The 19,027-nt window shown below is 40.8% G+C and overlaps 1 protein-coding gene across 4 annotated transcripts in view; it reads left to right on the top strand.

Annotated features, from left to right (window-relative positions):
* garnl3 (GTPase activating Rap/RanGAP domain like 3) overlaps positions 1–19,027 on the top strand; it is a 70,954-nt gene that overhangs the window by 37,067 nt on the left and 14,860 nt on the right. For all 4 annotated transcript variants that reach the window (XM_041960327.1, XM_041960324.1, XM_041960323.1 and 1 more), the window contains exons 4-22: positions 825–924; positions 2,479–2,597; positions 3,596–3,660; positions 5,082–5,145; positions 5,317–5,343; positions 5,824–5,899; positions 6,480–6,578; positions 6,696–6,799; positions 9,322–9,430; positions 9,585–9,630; positions 9,845–9,951; positions 10,047–10,162; positions 10,612–10,716; positions 15,048–15,122; positions 15,698–15,812; positions 15,955–15,981; positions 16,105–16,209; positions 16,961–17,077; positions 18,744–18,910. In XM_041960327.1, the coding sequence (XP_041816261.1) occupies positions 825–924; positions 2,479–2,597; positions 3,596–3,660; positions 5,082–5,145; positions 5,317–5,343; positions 5,824–5,899; positions 6,480–6,578; positions 6,696–6,799; positions 9,322–9,430; positions 9,585–9,630; positions 9,845–9,951; positions 10,047–10,162; positions 10,612–10,716; positions 15,048–15,122; positions 15,698–15,812; positions 15,955–15,981; positions 16,105–16,209; positions 16,961–17,077; positions 18,744–18,910 (1,743 nt within the window). The remainder of the gene's footprint in view (positions 1–824; positions 925–2,478; positions 2,598–3,595; positions 3,661–5,081; positions 5,146–5,316; positions 5,344–5,823; positions 5,900–6,479; positions 6,579–6,695; positions 6,800–9,321; positions 9,431–9,584; positions 9,631–9,844; positions 9,952–10,046; positions 10,163–10,611; positions 10,717–15,047; positions 15,123–15,697; positions 15,813–15,954; positions 15,982–16,104; positions 16,210–16,960; positions 17,078–18,743; positions 18,911–19,027) is intronic.

The raw sequence follows: 19,027 nt of genomic DNA, 5'->3' as shown, positions 1-19,027 counted from the left end.
GGTCAAAACCCATCCAAGACAGGTCACAAGATGATTAATGGGACAGGAAAGAAGAAAAAACATTGAACTGCTACATACATAAGAATTTGTTTTTGTATTTGACTTTTCTCCCATCGTTGCTTCATACTTGTTAAATACAGGATAGTGGTCACAAAAAAATATTCGAATTAAACAATCTGAGCCACTTGTTGGGGCTCAAACATGCGTAATTTTTTTCCCCCAAGAGTGTTCCGCATAGTCCCGCCCTACTGTGCTGTGATTGGCCAGTACTCGTTGCCTCGACGAGTCCTTGTGATTGGATGATAGCTGTGAGTGCGAGTGTGGATATCCTCAGGAGAAATTTAGGGGGGAGGTTGTGGTTGATGAATGGGTTGAAAACAGGACTTTTTCAGTTTCGTTCGGTTTAGCAACAAAATGATCTGGTTAGATTTAGGAAAAGATTATTATTTGTGTTAAAATAAACCCTCTGACAATGGTAACCAGAAAAGACTTTCTGGCAATCACAAGAACATATCAGGCAACGATTACTAGCCAATTACAGCACAATAGGGCAGGACTCACTGGAACATTCTTGGGGGGAAAAAAATAAAGGCATAATCATGATCACTGATCGATTATTTACATCATGATGTAACAATAACATAATAAAGACTGACTGTAGCTCCCCGGGCCCAGGCTTTGGCTGCATATGATTTCCTGCCCCGTATTGTAATCAGTACTGCTGCATAGTGTAACAGTTTTCTACAGAGAGGACTGCCGTGATTCAAGCTGTGACCATCATGATAACAATGTGGTGTGTGTGCATTTGTGTGTGTGGCAAACAGACTTCGGACTACACTCCGGGAACCTGGAGGAGAACCGATGTCCATCTGGAGAATCCAGAGTACCACACCAGATGGTTCTTTAAATACTTTCTGGGAAAAGGTCAGTGCTGCTCTGCTTGCTGTCTTTACAAAAAACACAAAAACACCCACAGAGCTAGATTGAGATGGAGAAAGAAATGCAGGGGATGAGGCCGAGGGAGAGCCCTTGTACTCATGCTGCACCACTCTTCATTCAAGGCCAAAACTTGTTAGCATCCAGCCATATTCCCACTGAGACTCTCAGCTACAGTCTAATCCTTTACACCACCCAGGGAGGATGCCCATAGAGGATATATAGCCTCACCACCACAGAGCAAAGACTTTCCTTCAACAGATAACACAATTAGGATCGGACTGTTGGCTTCTGAAATGAGCCCTGCACTCTGCGGCGAGCCTAGCAGGAGCCATTCACAGGAGCAGCCTTGAGATTGTTAAGAAATACATTAGAATTGGTCATCTGTTCCTTCACCTTTCTGACCCTCATCATCTTGCCATCCTCATTAACAACCTCCCTGTTCTCAAACCTGCAGCGTGGGTGGCACATCAGGTTGTGCAACAAAGGATCATTGTCCAGGTTTCTTTAACGTGACTTGAATCAGAACGAAGGGCTTCAGCTGAGGGGTTGAGATACAGGCAGGAGCCTGAGATGGATGGAGATAATTGTGAAGGAAAGTAAGACAGCAGAAAGTCAGTGAATGGAAGAAAAGAAATGCATTTTCTCTTGTAGCCAGGGTCTAATCACGCTATGGCATGGGCAGTCTAAAAAGAGCCATGTCTCCAGAAAGTTGGCTCGACCTATTTGGACCGCAGCTGAGCCATCTGTGTCTCACAGCCTGAACAGAGCTGACTGCATGGTACAACACAACACATGATGAACTCCAGGCCAATTATTCTAACATAAGCACTTCCTGTCTGAAGAAGCAGACAGTAAAATGACTTGAATTCTTAATTTCATCATTATCCATTATTTGAAGAATAGTAGAACAGTTTGTTGCCTTGCATCAGGTGTGGAGAAATTTCCTGATTGGTTACAATGTGCTTTCTTCTCACACAGAGAAAAGCTGTTTCAATTTATAAATATATAGTTGCAACCCGACCTTGCAATGTCATTGCTTACCTGAAGCATAAAAACATTGCTAATTGAGAATAAAGAGAGCTAAAAACTAAATAGAGAAAAACACAATGTAATTGTGGAATAAAGAAAATGTTCAAGGAAGAGAAAAGCATCAGAGGAGGACACAGAAAGGGACAGTAATGTGGGCAGAGATCCTGCTTCTAATTGGGTTTGGAGGTCTGTTAAGCATTGTTTTCGAAGATGTTACCCTGTCAACCGAAGAGGCAGAGGCATGAATGTGTGACTCTGCTGTGGTGTCGTCAGGAGATCTTTGTCTGTATAAATGAATGGGAGCCAGAAAATAATGAAAGAAAGAATAGAAAAGAGGACTAAAAAAAAGCAGAGAAAGACAGGCCAAGACATGGAAGGGTATAAAAGGGACAGCTGAATAGCAACAATTTTGGGTGCAGAAGATATAGGAAAAAATATTCTAAAACTAAAACGTCAGTCCATTGTGACATCCACTCAGTTTTACGTATACATTATCTCTCTCTCCCTCAGTCCACCAGAACTATGTGGGTACAGATGCAGAGAAGAATCCTTTCTACCTGTCGGTCGTCCTCTCAGACCAGAACAACCAGCGGGTTCCCCAGTACAGAGCCATCCTCTGGAGAAAGACGGTGAGTTCACCATCTGCATCCTCACTACAGTGGTGGAAGACGAACCTTTAAGTACCATTACAATAATGGAAAAATACTCCATTACAAGTGAATGTCCTGCACTCAAAATTCTACTTTAAGGGTCCCTGTGGGGTGTCTAACCCCTTGTAGCACTTGAGAGCAGATTTACAGCAAGAAACACATGAAATGCCCAACAAAAGGCAGAGGAGAAAGACTACCTGCTACTAAACGTGCATGTTAAAAATGCAGGTTAGACCTCAATGATGCACACAATGTATTTTATGAATGTAAACGTGTTTTGCAAGAAAACAGAAGTATTATCACCAGTAAAATGTATTACTGGTTCTGCAGAAAAATGGCTGCTGTGATATTATTAAACATTACATTTTAAGATTAATTCTGATGCATCAGTGAGCGCGCTTAAACGTGAACATTTTCTACCTGAGTACAGAGTCGTTGGTGCCACTTTTATAGGATCTAAATATGAGAAGGTACAAGATGGCAACTTGCTACTCTGCTTTTGAGCCACTATGTGTAGGTGTGTGTCTGCGTGTGTGTCCGTGTGTGTGAGAGAGGGATGCATGTTTGTCGTGTGGTGACTCAGCTGCATGACCAAGACAGCTTGGATCTAATTTTGTCCTCCAGCCTCATCTGGAACCTGATTAGGGCGGTGCACCTCCGCTGCCTGATCACATTGATTTGTCTCGTTTCTGTGAGACTCTAACTGGTACAGGATGTTGTTGTTGTTGAACAGAACAACTTCGTTTGGCTTGAACTGCTCTGGTTTAATTCGGTCCTCTGTAATTATTCTATGACTGATTGAAAAATATGTTGTGTGCTGTGAATGTATTGGGGTAATACTGAGTTTGCAGGCTATTCATTTATAACTGAACTGCAGTGCATCAAGTTTGAAGAAGTGATTCTCAGAGAAAAGGTGAATGAGGCCCATTGCACTAAGTGTTTGTAATCCCTGATGTGTGTCATTCTTGTTCGCTCAGGGCACTCTGAAGATAAGCCTCCCCTACAGCCCAACCAAAACACTATCAGTCAAGTCCATCCTAAGGTGAGAAGAGCTGACACAGTTCATTCACTCTTTATAATGCATGTATGAGGATCAATATTGTTGCTTATCACATTGTGCTGCTGAGACATGTACAGTGTTGCCAGATGTGACTCTATGCAAGGGGACTATGCAAGTATCTTTGCAGCCAAAGCTGTGCCTGTGTGTAAGAAAGTATCATTGCACCTATATGGAGATCTAGAAGAAGTTAAACTCATTTAAAGTCTCCAGTACAGAGTTTTATGGTTGCATCTTTCCAACAGTAAACACACAGTGGAACATCAGTAATGGCCATTATTGTGTTTGCCCCCTTGATATTTTGTTGTGCAGAAGTGCACCATGTCTTTTGCCCAAAATCATGGTTAAACTAATGCAAACTCATCGCCACTGCAGTAAATCTTAGGGATAATGTTGCTTCATCATCAAAAGTCTTCACTTTCTAAACAGACGTAACAGCCTCTACAACGTCTTCATCAAATGTAGTAGGTGTAACGAATTTGAAAAGGAACAACATTTTGTCATTAGATTATTTTAGTAAAAATAAAATTAATTTCATTATTGATAAATCTGCAGATTATTTTCTAAATTACAGAATAGATTAATATTTTGTCTATAAAATGGTACAAAATCATGGAAAATGACCACTATAATTGTATTTACAACATTTATTTTTTTATTTATACAAATATTTTTATGGCTTGTTTTGTCTGACAAACAGTCACAAAAAGCAGCAAATCCTCACATTTGAGAAGCTGAAACCAGAGTGTGCAGGTTTACTTAAAAAATGACTTAAAGAATTAATCAGTTTGCAAAATAGCTGCTTATTAATTGTCTGTTGATCAAATAATTGATTAATTGACAAATTGTTTCGACGTCTGTAAACAGTCATTGCTTGTCTCGCCTGCTATTGCACAGTGCCAATTGTTCTAACTGGAGCAGAGGAGAGACAGATGCGATAGAATGTATTCAAACAGCACAAATAGTACAAAGCGTTGCCCAAATTGTCATAACATGCCTAATTTTTAGTACTTTGCCAGCATAATCATATAAAAGTACCCCAATTGCTCAGAAAATTGCCAAATCTGGCAATTCTCACATACATTGGAAAGAGGTCTATTTTATAGGCATTCATCCTCAACATTGTGTTTCCAGTAGCAGATTTTGTGAGCAACCAGTAACAGGATGTAACGAGATGCATGCAACAGGAGATGAGAAATTCCTCAGGCTGAGCTGAATGAGTATAAACGGTACACGCAGGATGAGAAATCCCCGGTGTCAAGTCTCCTGCTCATTTTCCTGTGTAACCCTTTGGGATATTTGTCTTCCATCAATCCTAAACACCTATTTCTCTGTTCTTGTTGTTTTCATTACTACTTCCTCCACTCCTCCTTTCCCTCCTCCTTCTACTCATCCCGTTCTCCCAGTGCAATGAACATGGACAGGTTTGAGAAAGGCCCCAGGGAGATCCTCAACCCGGAGATTCAGAAGGTGAGAGTCACACCAGAGCATGAGCCGGCTCTTAATGAAATTTAGCACCGGCCCATTTCATGCCCGGCCTGATCAGCAGCATCTGATTTGTATTATGTCCTCAGGCTGTGCCATCTCTACCTGGGGTGTTGGTCAGTGTGAATGATGAATTTTTATGTCCTCTCTCCTCAGGATCTGCTGGTGTTGGAGGAACAGGAGGTATGTGATGACAATGCATTCACTCTGCAGCTTATCTTACTTGTGGATCATTCGTGCATTTGTCTTCAGGGTTACAGACTACTTCCTGCCACCTTCACGTACCTACATAACATAACAGATATCCATTTGCCATTTGTTTGATTCCTCCTGTCTTTATCTGGTCGAAGTTGCAGTTGAAAAATAATCTTTAATATTGTCTTACATCTTGGGAAAATGTTATATAAATGTTATATAATATAATCTAAAATGTTATCCCTTCTCATGTGATTGCACAGTAAATGCATGCAATTAATCCTGTCTTCATGTTGGATAATTACTCTCTGTGTCTCTTTGTTCTTATTTTTACTGATTCGGTTCTGAGTACCTTTTTGTATCGTCTGTCATATTTTACTTTTTCTTTGTGCATTTCTTACAATGGCAGCACTGAGTGTTAATAGAGAATAACATGAAAGGCATTTCAACCCTGCTATAATTTTGCAGGGCTCTGTCAACTTTAAATTTGGCGTCCTGTTTGCCAAAGATGGGCAGCTCACAGATGACGAGATGTTTAGCAATGGTAAGTCCCTCTATACTCAACTTTTTCAGTGTCAGAAACTATTAAAGATAAGGTTTGACATTTTGGGAAATGGGCTTATTCACTTTCTTGCTAAGAGCTAGATGAGAAGATGGATTTCATTTCATATCTATCGCTTCAATATGAAGCTGAAGGCAGCAGCCAGTTAATTGAGCTTAACATAAAGACTGGAAATGGGGAAATAACAGGCCTTATTCTGTATGAAGGTAACAAATCTACCAGAACCTCTAAAGCTCACTTATTAACATTTCACAGTATATCTTATTTGTTTACTGTGCTTGGCACACATTTCTTCATACAGATTGAACAAACATGTTAATAAGTGAGCTTTAGAGGTTTTGTCAGGTGGATTCTATTACTTTCAGTCAGGGCCAGGCTAGCTGTTACCTCTCGTTTCCAGTCGCGCTGAGCTAAAACAAACCGCTGCTGGTGTTAGCTTCGTTTTTAGTGTACATATGGCAAGAACGCGAGTACAGTTGTTCCCAAAATGTCAAACTTTATCAAACAGTACGTACCGCAATGAAAGATATCTAAGAAGTTAAAAGTCCTGTGTTTGTTTCAGAGACGGGGAGCGAGAGCTTTGATAAGTTTCTCAATCTGCTGGGTGATTCCATTACGCTGCAGGGGTGGGCAGGTTACCGCGGAGGGCTAGACACCAAGAGTAAGGGAGCCCACATCTGCTGAATCATACACATTTATACAACTTTAAAGTAAAGGCTTGTGAATTTACCAATGTTTATCTTTTTCTTCTTCTGTTCTTGTCTCTTTTTACCTATAGATGACACTACAGGAATTAAGTCCATCTACACAGTGTATCAGGGCCATGAGCTCATGTTCCATGTGTCTACCATGCTACCCTACTCTAAAGAGAACAAACAGCAGGTGGGTGTATGTCTAGTTGTGAATTGTCCTGTTGTATAGATTTTTTTCATTTTCAGCCCCACTAAAAAAAATGGCAGTGTAAGCTATGGTAACCATAATATCTCAACTGACATAATATTTGGTTTAGACATTTATAATCCCCAGAGGATGAATCCCACTGACTACTGAGTCCTACAGACTTTGTTGATTCTTCTAGCATCACCATGAGGTTGACATCTAAGATTCTGAGTGAAAGTCTCAACAACTATCAAATGGATTGCTAATAAGCTTGGTTCAGACATTCATGTTCCCCAGAGGATCAATTGCAATAACTTTGGTCAAAATGTTAATATATTCAGTAATTTGGTTGATGCAAAACTAATGGCATTCACATCAACCTCAGTTGTAGAAAGTTTAATTGCACATCGGTAACAGGTCTTCATCTCTCTGTCATTTTGCAGAGAAAAGACCCCACTTTAACAGTGCACTGATAGAAAGCCAGTACAATGGCAGCCAAGAGAAGGAGGGCCATTATTGCTTTACTGTACAGCTCCATTTTCTAGGCCAATATTAGTGAGTATGATTTGAAAGGGCTTGTGCTTAGCAGATCTGACACATAATTGAATTTCTTCTTAAGATAAAAAAAGACAATGGTGGCGATCAATAAACAGTCTGTGCCCCCTACTTCACGTGAGTCGCTCTGCAATGTAGAGTCAGTTCAGCTTCACTGGTGAGGTTGTAGTGTTAATTACATCCCACAATACAAAGGTGTTTGATGTAAAGAAAAGCATCCTGACACATTTGCTATTTTGCTATATAGCCTCGCTGGTAGTGGGGCTTATAAAGTTCATTATGAGTGCAAAGCTAAAAAGCTTTTTACTGATTGAAATCAAATGTATTTGACCCTCTTTGGAGCATGATTGTGCAGAGGTAATTCCATCCCAGTCTGTCTCTAAGACAATTAAATAACGTGTGTGCTAACCTGACATTTCACCTGCTTGTAGCCCTAGAGGAACCCAGTGACCATCACCCACATTAGAAATGGTTCATCATCTTGGAGCATGAATGCACAAATTTCATGGCAAAATGTGTTTTGATTTTGACATTTTTTGTGTACAAGTGAAAATTATGATTGGATGGTGGCACTAGAGGATAAATCAAGTCTGATTCATCCTCTGAGGAGATGACAAAAAAATGCCTAAATGCTATCTCATTGCCATTTTCTCTTTCATTCTACCCTTACAAAGGTGCGAGCAGTGTGTTGGTCTTTTTGTGCAGATTATTTTCATTCAGTACCAATAAAAATGTGTGCACATGTCTATCAATGATTGCTTCATCCTCTGAGGACCATGATTTTCCACAGCAAATTTCACGGGAATGCAGGTTTTATTCATTGTCTAAATGAACCAAAGAGTTTGAGAAGGGTCAGTTTTGAAAAAAAACAGATAAAAAATGTAGGCGAGACAGGAGGTAGTGCAGCAGACATACTGAATGTTGCTGCCTCTGAAGTTCTGAGATCAAAGAGTTTAAATTATCACCACTTCTCAAAGTGTTATGGTGTCGAGAGCTTGGAAAATGTTTGCTGTTGGAATCACACCCTCTTCCGCACATACACACACTATCACTGCAGCCTTACACAGTGCCTCATCAACAGGGCGATACAGGCTAATTAACTTTAAAGCAGCTCTAATTAATATTTCCATGCTAACAGTGGATGAAATGGCTTCTTGTAATATGAAAGGTATTGCTTATAATGATGAACCCACAGAGAATTGTCACCCAACTCTGTAGTTCCCCTGAGCTCTACGGAGCATTTTAGCATCTTTCAGCTCATTGTTTTGGTACTACAGCACGTTTACTGCTTTGAATCACTCTCACTGCTCTCATCAGTGTTGTTAAACACTACAGGGTAAGTGTAGGTTTTAGTGAAAAAGCTAAAAAAAAAACCAAAATGCTCAATGCTCCCGACACCTTGTTGCCGCACTTTGCGTCAAACATACTGCTTCTTGGAGTTGAACCTCAATCAAATCTGAACACAACCTGACATGACACCCATATTTGACTGGGTATGAAAGGAGCATCCTGGAAAGGCTCAGTCATTCACAAGCGAGGATGGAGCGAGGTTTGTGAACACATGATTGTATAAAAGATGTTACTACATGGGCTCGGGAACACTTGCAAATGACTGCATTCTGCTTTTATTTATGTTTACTACACAGCAACACCAACATTTTTTGAATTGGAGTTGCAAATCCAGAGAATGCCTGAAAATCATCACTTTTTTAAGTTTTTTGGCATTGATGCAATCCTGTGATAGTTGTCTGTACATTCACAAGTACATTGCAAAGAGGAACTGCTAATAGCTAATTCGGCATGCTTTTAGTGGTGCCAATTGATGTTGCTCAAATTGTTGCCCACAACAATAACTCACTGAATCCAAGGCAGCAGGGGTGTTGGGGGTGAACATATGAATCACAGGGTACTGAGGTGAAGTTGATGTTTTTCCTTCATCTTTGGTCTCTATGGACTTTCCTCTCTGGCAGGTGGAGAGGAAGAGACACATTGGAAATGACATTGTCACCATAGTATTCCAGGAGGGGGATGACGCATCGTCGTCCTTCAAACCGTCTATGATCCGATCGCACTTCACCCGTATCCTTCATGCGAACAATGACTGTCAGAGAAGTGAAGTGGTTCAGAGGAGCTTCGGCTGTTAAACAGATCACATCAGCCCTCTAACAGTGACGTGATATGAACTGTGATTGTGTCTCCGATATAATCAGTGTTTCCTTTACTGCACTTCCAGATATTTTTGCATTAGTTAGGTATAATAGCCAGAATGACAGTTACAGGTGAGTGCTTTGATTAATGTTGTGGTTTATGGTGTTCCAGTCCGCCTTTTGACTTTAGCTACCTAAGACACTCACTTTAATTCAGGCTACTGCATCTGCATCTCTTGATGTCCTTGATTAAAGAGAAGTTGACTTTATTTTACCATACTTTGAGATGTACTCAACATCCAATAAAAGTATAAGAAATATGTTATATACGTGCTCTTTGTCACAGGTTGAAGATATTCTCAGAGGAGAGCGTTCCACTGTTTGGACCCCCTCTCCCATCTCCGCCTGTATTTACTGATCACCAAGAATTCAGGGACTTTTTACTAGTCAAATGTAAGAGAAAAACAAAGATTTATGCCTTAGATGTGGCCAGTAAAACTGCACCATCACCAGTTTTTTCTGATCTGACCTTGCTTCATCTTCTGCAGTAATCAATGGAGAGAAAGCCACACTGGAGACGCCAACGTTTGCCCAGAAGCGTCAGCGGACCCTTGACATGTTGATCCGCTCGCTCTACCAAGACCTCATGCCTGACCTGCACAAGGTAACGCTGCATTGCTGACCTCCAGTCTAGTGCAGAGACCTGCTCTTGTCCATTCTTGGATGGACGTACTTTTGGGCCATCCAGGTTCTCTCCTCTGTCTTCTCCTTGTCACTTCAGTCACTGGCAGCGACTGTAGCCACTGCTGCTCTGCTGTTTCCACTGCAGCCCTGAGTCTGCCTCTGCATACTGCACCACACCGGCTGGATACTACTGCAATGCTGACTTTCTCAGCAGGGCTCTCTCTCCTCACATCACTTTTGTTCTTATTTCTCTTGTCCTCCCCCCCCACCCCTCCTTTCACTGTTGCTCCTAACACAACTTAGTACTCACTGTGTTTCACTGCTGCCGTCCTCACCCCCTGCCAGGGTCAGTCTCTAAGACCCCTTTCTGCTTTCTTTTCCCCTCTGTGTGTGCTGGTGTTCCACGTTTAGGTTCCTTTTTCTCCCCAGAACATGTTAAACCGGCGGTCCTTCAGCGACGTGCTGCCTGAGTCTCCGAAGTCGGCACGGAAGAAGGAGGAGGCGCGCCAGGCCGAATTTGTCAGAATAGGGCAGGTAAAAGTAATAAAAGCGCAAACACACACAAATCCAGTGTTACCAACCAATCAGAGCTCTGCCGTAAGAAGGCACAAACACCCACATGTATACCACATACCCACATATCGGCACCTAACATTGAGCTAGCATAAGTTTTAGGATTAAGCATGTCACATTTATGGTGCTATGTATTTTATCAAGTCTGTCAAACAACAGCCACATGCATGTACAATGAAGCAGCTGCTTTTAGTTGCTGTAATTGTCCCTGCGATTTCAATCCAAGTGTTGGAGGACAAATTCGTCCTTGTTTAGAGTGCCAAAATGTACTCTAAAGTTCAACAGAAGCTCATACGAGCTCATACGCTGAGATAATTCCCTAGCTTTCTTACTGTCGCTCCCCAGCAGCTCAACAGGGAAACACTGTCTGTGGAAACAGAAGAGAGAGTGCTGTAACTGAGACTGTAACTTTGCCGATATTAGCTTCAACTTCACGGTGTATTTTTGCACAGGACGAGGAGTGTGGATTTTGTCCCTCATCACTTACTGTACACTGGAATCACATCAGGAAAGGATCTCTTGATGGTCATTACGAATAACAACTCTTTCAGTGTTCATTACTGCATCAGACTGTTGTTCTCAGACTTTCAGGCTCTCTGAGATCTGTAACAGATCTGTGCTCACTGTTAAAGGTGGAAATGATTCATGTGTGGTCAAGCAGACTGACAGAGTCCAAAACCATAGCAATAAAAAAGTTAGGAAAAGGAGACCAATGTTTCGCCTTGCTTGACTGCTTTGGGAGGATGGATGGGCCGCAGATATTTTGACTTAAATTTCAGATATTTGGGGTTGTTGGGAAGCTTTTTATTATGCTTACAGTAACACAATGGCATCTAAGGTTACAAAGTTAGCATAGATGCTGCTTTAGCATCAGTTATATCAGAACTGGAAAGTATTTCTTCACTGAAAGAAGAGCAGAGAACAACAATGAAGCCTTTTCTCCTGACTGGCATTGGCAAGAGTCCTACTACAACATATGCTTCATTGATCTGATTGGTTGAAGCTAGCAGGCAATAGACAGTGATAGACACATGATTCATCCAATCACCTGCCAAGAACTTTTTGAAAGTGCCTGCCCTTTTCCAAATAGTTTCCAAGGACAACTTCCCAGATGGTTCTGTGTAACTAACCATCTGGCAGGTCAGGTTAACCAAAGACGCTCTATAACAACATTACAATGATATGCAATGTGACACACTTCCTGTCTCCAAATTGGTCACAGTCACTTCTCCTCCACATCCCCATTGGACAGTTAACATTAATTCATTACTGATGGACTATTATGTCCGCATCAAAACAATACAACACCAGATGCAGTACAAATGTATTGTTTGCGCCTAATTTTGACGCTTGTTTTTATCTGCTAGTTGAATGTGCTTGCGCCAGATCTAACAAGAATCTCAAACGAAGTTAACTTCCTCCTGATTTATCAGTTTGAAAAATGCCATTTCAGTGTCAGAATGTTGATGTGAATGTGAAAAACGGTTCTAATATTTACTTTGGTGAATCTGTCATAATCTGTGCTCACATTCACTTCTCCCACTGGAGTGAATGGACTCAGGACCTGCTGCGATACCCAACCTGTTGCCCTTTGCCACATGTCGTTCCTCCTCTCTCCCCCCTTTCCACTTGTTGCTCTTTAATAAAGGCTAAAAAAGGCTAATATATATATATATATATATATATATATACATATATATATATATATATATATATATATATATATGTATATGTGTGAAGAGATGACGTCACAGACTCAAATGACAGAGAATATATTTTAAAGCTGTCAGCCTCTATTGTGGAGAACACTGAAGATTTGAGCCGTTATCAGATGGTTAATTCACAGTGAGACAGTGCATTTGTATATGTACTCATCTGCCAGAGCCAGTGCAGTTTACAATTTTGACACAATGATGAGACAAAGAGAGAAACTGGGATTATGGGAGAAGCTACAGACATATTAAAAACTAGCCTCTCAGAGATCTGTTACTTTTTGTACTACAATTAAGTCTTTTAAGAGCTGTAAGTCCTAACACGCTGCTGAGTGAATTGGACACTTGCTTTCAGGAGGGTCAGGATGGGGTAATAACTTCAGTCCACTAGTCATTACATTGCTGATGTAATCACCATTACACCTCTGTTCTGGGTGATGATGTAACCATAATTATATAGGAACAAAGCCTGAAAATACAAAGACAAGTGTGTAAAGGAGTGTCCATGTTGCACAACCTAGATGATCTCTAGCACTGTGGACGTCATTTGTTTCAGGATGCTTGTGAGATGGCCTGCTGTGATGTGATATTCCAGATGATGTCTCAGGGTCTCTTCATCTGAACGAGATACATTTCAATTGTGTCCTAAAGCAACAGGGAAAATGTGTCTGTGAATAAAGGCTTGCAATTCAGACAAAATACGCACAATGACTCAGAAATTGTTCTTAATAGTCACTTTACCCTCAGCTAAATATATATATCCAAAAATCTAAATGTCCCTTTCTATTAATAACCTTGACAGTCACCCATGCACTCATCATTACTCCTCGAGGCAGCTGAAACTTATTTGACTCATGTTGTGTCAAACAGGTTATCAAAGTCAGTCATCAGTTCTAAAGATACATGTTTATGCAACTGAAGTAATGCGTCCTCTCGTTTCCTTTGTTATCTTCATTTGCTATCCCTTGTTCTTGTTCGTGTTACTGTTTGTTTTCTGCCTCGTTTGTCTTGTTTTTGTCGCTCTGTGCTCATAAACACAAAGCCGAGGCATCGACACATTGCGCTGTAAAGCGTGAAGACAAAGGAAGGTAGAAGCGTCGAGTCATTGATTATCCAGTTTTGGACAGACAAGGCATTTGTCCTCAACTTCAGACTGTATGTTCGCTCACTGCGTGGTGCACATTATACACAATGATTTTATGCTGTCATGGATGCCTGATAGGGCGGAATATGTATTTTTATGGATATTTTCTCGCGGTTGGCGGAGTGCACTGCACTGCCAGGCCACTGTACCGTTGCTTGGTATTGATTTCATTATCTCCAGATTGCCTGTTTATGCAGATATGTAAATAGAAGCAACTGTGCAGCTTGGATTGTAAAGTGTCAATCTGATAAGATGGTTGCTGCTTGAGCATTTGTGCAAACTGTATTCTATTTGAAATCTGAAGCAATTACACCTTTTATTTAATGTATTATAAGACTTTTTTACTGTTGCCAGTCTGCTTGTCCAGATCTTTTCCACCTCTGTGAGCTGTTGCTATAGTACTCAATGCCCAAGTAAGCATGGAAACAATGGCAGGGAAGTTAAATATTAGTGATGGAATATAAGGTGCATGATAAAGTTCAGACCAACACTGTCCATTTAATGCATTTAAATGCATGATGCACATGCAGTACACACTCCTTTATACCATGCAGGGTACATGATTTGAAGTATAGTTTTGAGGTACTTGTACCGTACCAGACTATTTCCATTTTATCCCTCCTGATGCCTCGACTCCACTAAATTCCAGTAGAAAAATACAATACTTTTTACTCCACTACATTTATCTGACACCTGTAGTTACTAGTTACTTTTCAGGTACAGATGAGAAGCCTACAAACACATTGCATTGTTAAATACAAAAAACGTTGGTTCCTGATTAAAGAGAAGCTGTGTCTAAACAGTTTCACCAAAGATTGATTTTTCCCTCTAAACTCCTCAGATGTTTTCATTTAAATAACTGTTTAAAGCCCAAAGTGGCAACATTTCATTAAAAAGAGATTAGAGAAAAGTCTGAAATATGAAAACAAATTTGTGCAGCAGAATTTGTTTTTTCTTCTCTGCTGCCTTATTCATCATCTCACGACCCCTCAGATTTATCATGTGACCCTTTAGAGGGAGACCAAATCCTAACAGGATCCAAATCCAAACAGTAACTGTATATGAAGTAGTTAAAACGAGCTCTAGCTCCACCAGCAACAACAGTAAATACTACTTATACATTGTTGCATCAGTATTGAGACTCTAATAATGTCTTATGTAATATATCAGTCATATTTGGTGCCATATTTGTGCAGAATCAGTGCTTCTTTAAGTACATTTTGCTGATAATATTTATATTTTGAATGCAGGCCTTAACCAGTCCCTTTTTTATTTTTAATGGAGCTGTATATCAGTGAAAAGTCTTGAAGTATACATTCTTGTGCTGGTGCCTTTACTTTAATAAATGATCTGAGTACTTCTTCCAGCACTGGTAGACAAAGAAGTGACGCATGCCTCTGTTGTGTGACATGTCTTTGATGCCATTTCATCTTTAGGCTCTGAAGCTGAAGACCATTGTGAGAGGAGATGCCCCAACCAGCCTCGTGACCACAGGCCTGTGCAGAAAAGAGGTGGGCGCACGTCATTTAGACATTTCACAGCACAAAATCTTCATCTGAACAAGTCTGATTCCTTATATCCTAAATAGAGGTACTGGTTCTTGAAGCCGTAGCCATATTTGAGAGTTTAAAATATCTGATAACAATATATAGGAGCGATACTGTTTTCTACATAAACATATAACATAAACATTCCTGATAAATACACCTCTTTAAGGAGTTGTGACCGAGGCATGAACTGTGGTGATTTATGCATAACATATCATTGCCGTATTTCCTGTATTTGCTGACATATACACCAATTTGGAAAGATCTACTTTATGCTACAATTAGCTGATATATGGGCTCTTGTTATTTTCTTTCTTTTTGGTTATTTTCTTGAAATCAGCACAGCAGTCTGCCTCATCCTGTCTTGTTTTAGCATACTAACATTGAATAAATACCAGAACCAGTGAAAAATGTACAGGGGAAAATGTTGATTATTTATATTAATATACTAATATTGATCATCCAAATGAATAAATTACAGTAATTCCTTTATACGTGTATCTACGTGTGTCTGTATGTTCTGTGCATGTATGCTGCAGCCATGGGAGTCCCAGTCGTTCTGCAGCACATTCCCCTATGAGATCGTGTGTGCTGACTCCTGGGGTCAGTCTCTGCTGGCTGCCACCGACACAGCCGGGGTCATGCTGCTGGATGGTGAGGTCATCCCTGATCAATATCTCCCTATGTCCTCTAAAATAAAGCCAGCCATCCATATCCATTCAATAGTGTGCTCGGCAGAATGCCAAGGCCAACAACTAACATGATGATGATGATAATGATGTTTTGCATGTTTCAGGCCCCGATCCAGCATTGCCCAATGCTGGTGAGTGCCACGCAGCTCCTGTCCCTTTTTAGATTGTTTTTACAAATATTACAACCTCATTTATGATAGATTTGTTTCAGATATTACCCGCCTTTTTATTTTGATGCATGCGCTGTGTTTCAGAGACGCAGACACTGCCCCCAGTGCAGGTGTTTGACAAAACCATGGTGGTGAAGCAGATGCACGTTCTCGAGCCTCAGGACCTGCTTATCACCAGGGCTGACAAAGGTAGGATTACACCACATGAAGGAGGAGGGTGCTGCTTAACACCCCCACCCTGCACATCAGAGACGACTTCCCCTGGAACTCTCCTTTTTTGCAGCAGCAGCAGAACAGTATTTACAGCACGTCGTCTTTCTCATTATTCCCATTGCTCTCTCTTACTTCACCTCTATCATCTCTCTCCTAGTTGTTTGAGTACATACTTACCCTTTCCCCCTCCATCAGCCCAGTGAACACATTGATCTCTAGCTGTGATCTAAGGAAGCTGACCTATAGAGAACCAATCCCCGTTGTGTTTGTGCAGGTTTGTATTGTGTGTTTGTCCTGCAGGACTGTGAGCTCGCCGTGGATAACTGATGCAGAGACACACAGATAAAGTGACACCTACAAGCAGAAAAACACAAGTAGTATATACAAGAAGTGGCTGTGTAGTAACAAACAGCTGTAGGATTCATCTCATGTTTGCTTCAACCAGAAGAACATGTAATTAGCCCGCAGCTGATTAGCTAACCCTAATATTGACAAACAGGGTTGACTGGGTTTTGATAGTGATTATGCGATGGCAGCGCAAACATTTGTCACGACTGTGTGTGGGCTTTGATAAGGCTTCAGAGAGAGCACGAGCCTTAAGAAGCCTTCTGGTAATCCTCCCGCAGTACGACACCATTGTCTGGCCGTGGGAGGATGCTAAAAAAGAGAAGGCAAATTAAGAGTAACCTTCATGCAAAACAGAAGTGCCGTTTGTTTTTGTTTCCAGGGAAGGACGCTCGGCTCTATGTGTTCAGACTCAGCACGCTCAAGAGAGGCCTGGAGGAGAAGCAGCTCGCCAGAAGCAAGTGTGACAGCCGGGAGAATAAACTGGAGAAAACTAAAGGTACAACGCAAGGCATGCAGGAATATACACCGCCGCACACAACGCAAATTAATCCCTACAACAAACAAGAAAAACACATTGTAGAGAAATCTGCTTTGATTCAGCTCAATTTAGGAGTTAATTTTATGAGCCATTGTACATTCAGACATTTTTTGCTTGCTGTAACAATTCCTCCTGTTCACACTGGCCATTAAGTGAGAGATTCTTAATGCGCTTGCATTGTAAGTGGTCCTCATTCTGTCCAAAAACCCATTCAAAAGTTTATCTGAAGCTAATACAAGGCTTCAGCAGTCAAATAATCCTTCAGAGTTACAATCTATTTAAAATATTTAAATTAACGTCAGCTGTTCCCCATATTAACTTCAGAAAATCTTATATAATATGAGGAATGTATTTTTGCACAGACTGTGGATCCATTGGAAACTCGTTAGGAAACGAGGAAAAATCTCCTAATAGCCAGAAAGAACAGGGGAAATTATACATCCAGCAAGCACACAGGAAGCAAAAGCTGGTTCAACATTCATATGGCTTTGCAGCAAAAGGTTGTAGCACACACACAGGTTCACATTACCACCTTTTCCCTCAGGAAACACCCCTCACCTTCATGCCCACCTGGCCAGCATTGTCAACTTGTGTTTGCAGAGGTTCAATATGACCTTAGGTAACTGTTCTGTTGGGTTCTGTGCAGTCAGGAAGTGGAATAGGCTATCTTTGCACAATAAAGCATTAAGGTCAGATTGTGGTTTATGGGAAACTATGTCTTTACTTTGAGGACCACAATGGAAATAAGATTTTATTCATCCTTAGACACAGAATAGTAGGAGGTACTAGCGTCTAAACTTTAAACTGAATTAGACAACAAAGGACCTTTTTATCTTTGATTAAAATATACCCTTGTACACAAAGGTTTGCTCAAAGCTCTCCAAGAAATTTCCAGAATTCAATGTCATATATCATAACACTATGAAAGAGATCTCTACACTCTTGGAAGAGTTACATTTTGCCCAAAGTTAGATGAGAAGATGTATGCTAAAGCCAGGAAGCGATTTTAGCTTAGCCTGAAGATGACAGTAGTAAAACCACAACTGTACATTTTTCAGTTTTAAAAGTGCTGCTAGTGAGCTTTTTTCAGTTTGGACAGAGCTACTAGCTGTTTCCAGACATTGTGCCAAGCCAAGCTAACTACCTGCTGGCTCAGATATGAGAGTGGTATAATCTCCCAAATAATCAAACTATTCATTTCATTCAACAAAATTTTCTAAATTCTAGTCTCATTCGTTAATACTTATGCATCAAACTGCTTGCTTACATTCTGAAGGAAAACAAATTCAAGAAAATGAAAAAAACGAAGAAGAAGAAGTTAGCAAATATGTCCAGTATCTTCTTAATAGATGTTTGAGATATCATTCTGAACAAAACCATCCACATTTTAGACTTCTTAAAAATAACATTTAATCAGCCTAAAGCTTGAAACTGTGACCTTTATGAGCGCCCTTTCTGCAGACACACATGTGGCCTGCTGCTGGTGTCACGCCAGCTGTGTGTGGTGGATGCATTGATCTGTGGGATGATGCCAGGGAACAACACCTACAGCACAACACATGTCCAATGTACTCTGTCTCTCTCTCTCGCTCTCTGCCCCCCTACTCCACCTCCCTTGTCCCAGGCTGTCATTTGTACTCTATCAACACCCACCATGGTTCAGAGCTGAGGATAGTAGCAGCCATCAGGAACAAACTCCTCCTCATCACCAGGAAACATCCACGTTTTGAAGGCTTCAGCGCCATCGCGCCGGGAGCAGACTCACCGGTGGAGGAGTTTCAGTACATACGGGTACAACAAACTCTACATGAATGACTAGAAAAATGAATAAATGGATGAAAAAATTAACGAGTGAGTGAATATAAGTCAATTCACTTTTAAAGCTCCGTTCTCATCAAAAGAAGACCT

The sequence above is a fragment of the Chelmon rostratus genome, chromosome 19, assembly GCF_017976325.1.
Source record: "Chelmon rostratus isolate fCheRos1 chromosome 19, fCheRos1.pri, whole genome shotgun sequence".
NCBI classification, from domain to species: Eukaryota; Metazoa; Chordata; class Actinopteri; order Chaetodontiformes; family Chaetodontidae; genus Chelmon; species Chelmon rostratus.
Note: the sequence above shows the minus strand (reverse complement) of the source record. Positions and strands in the feature narration are given on the sequence as shown.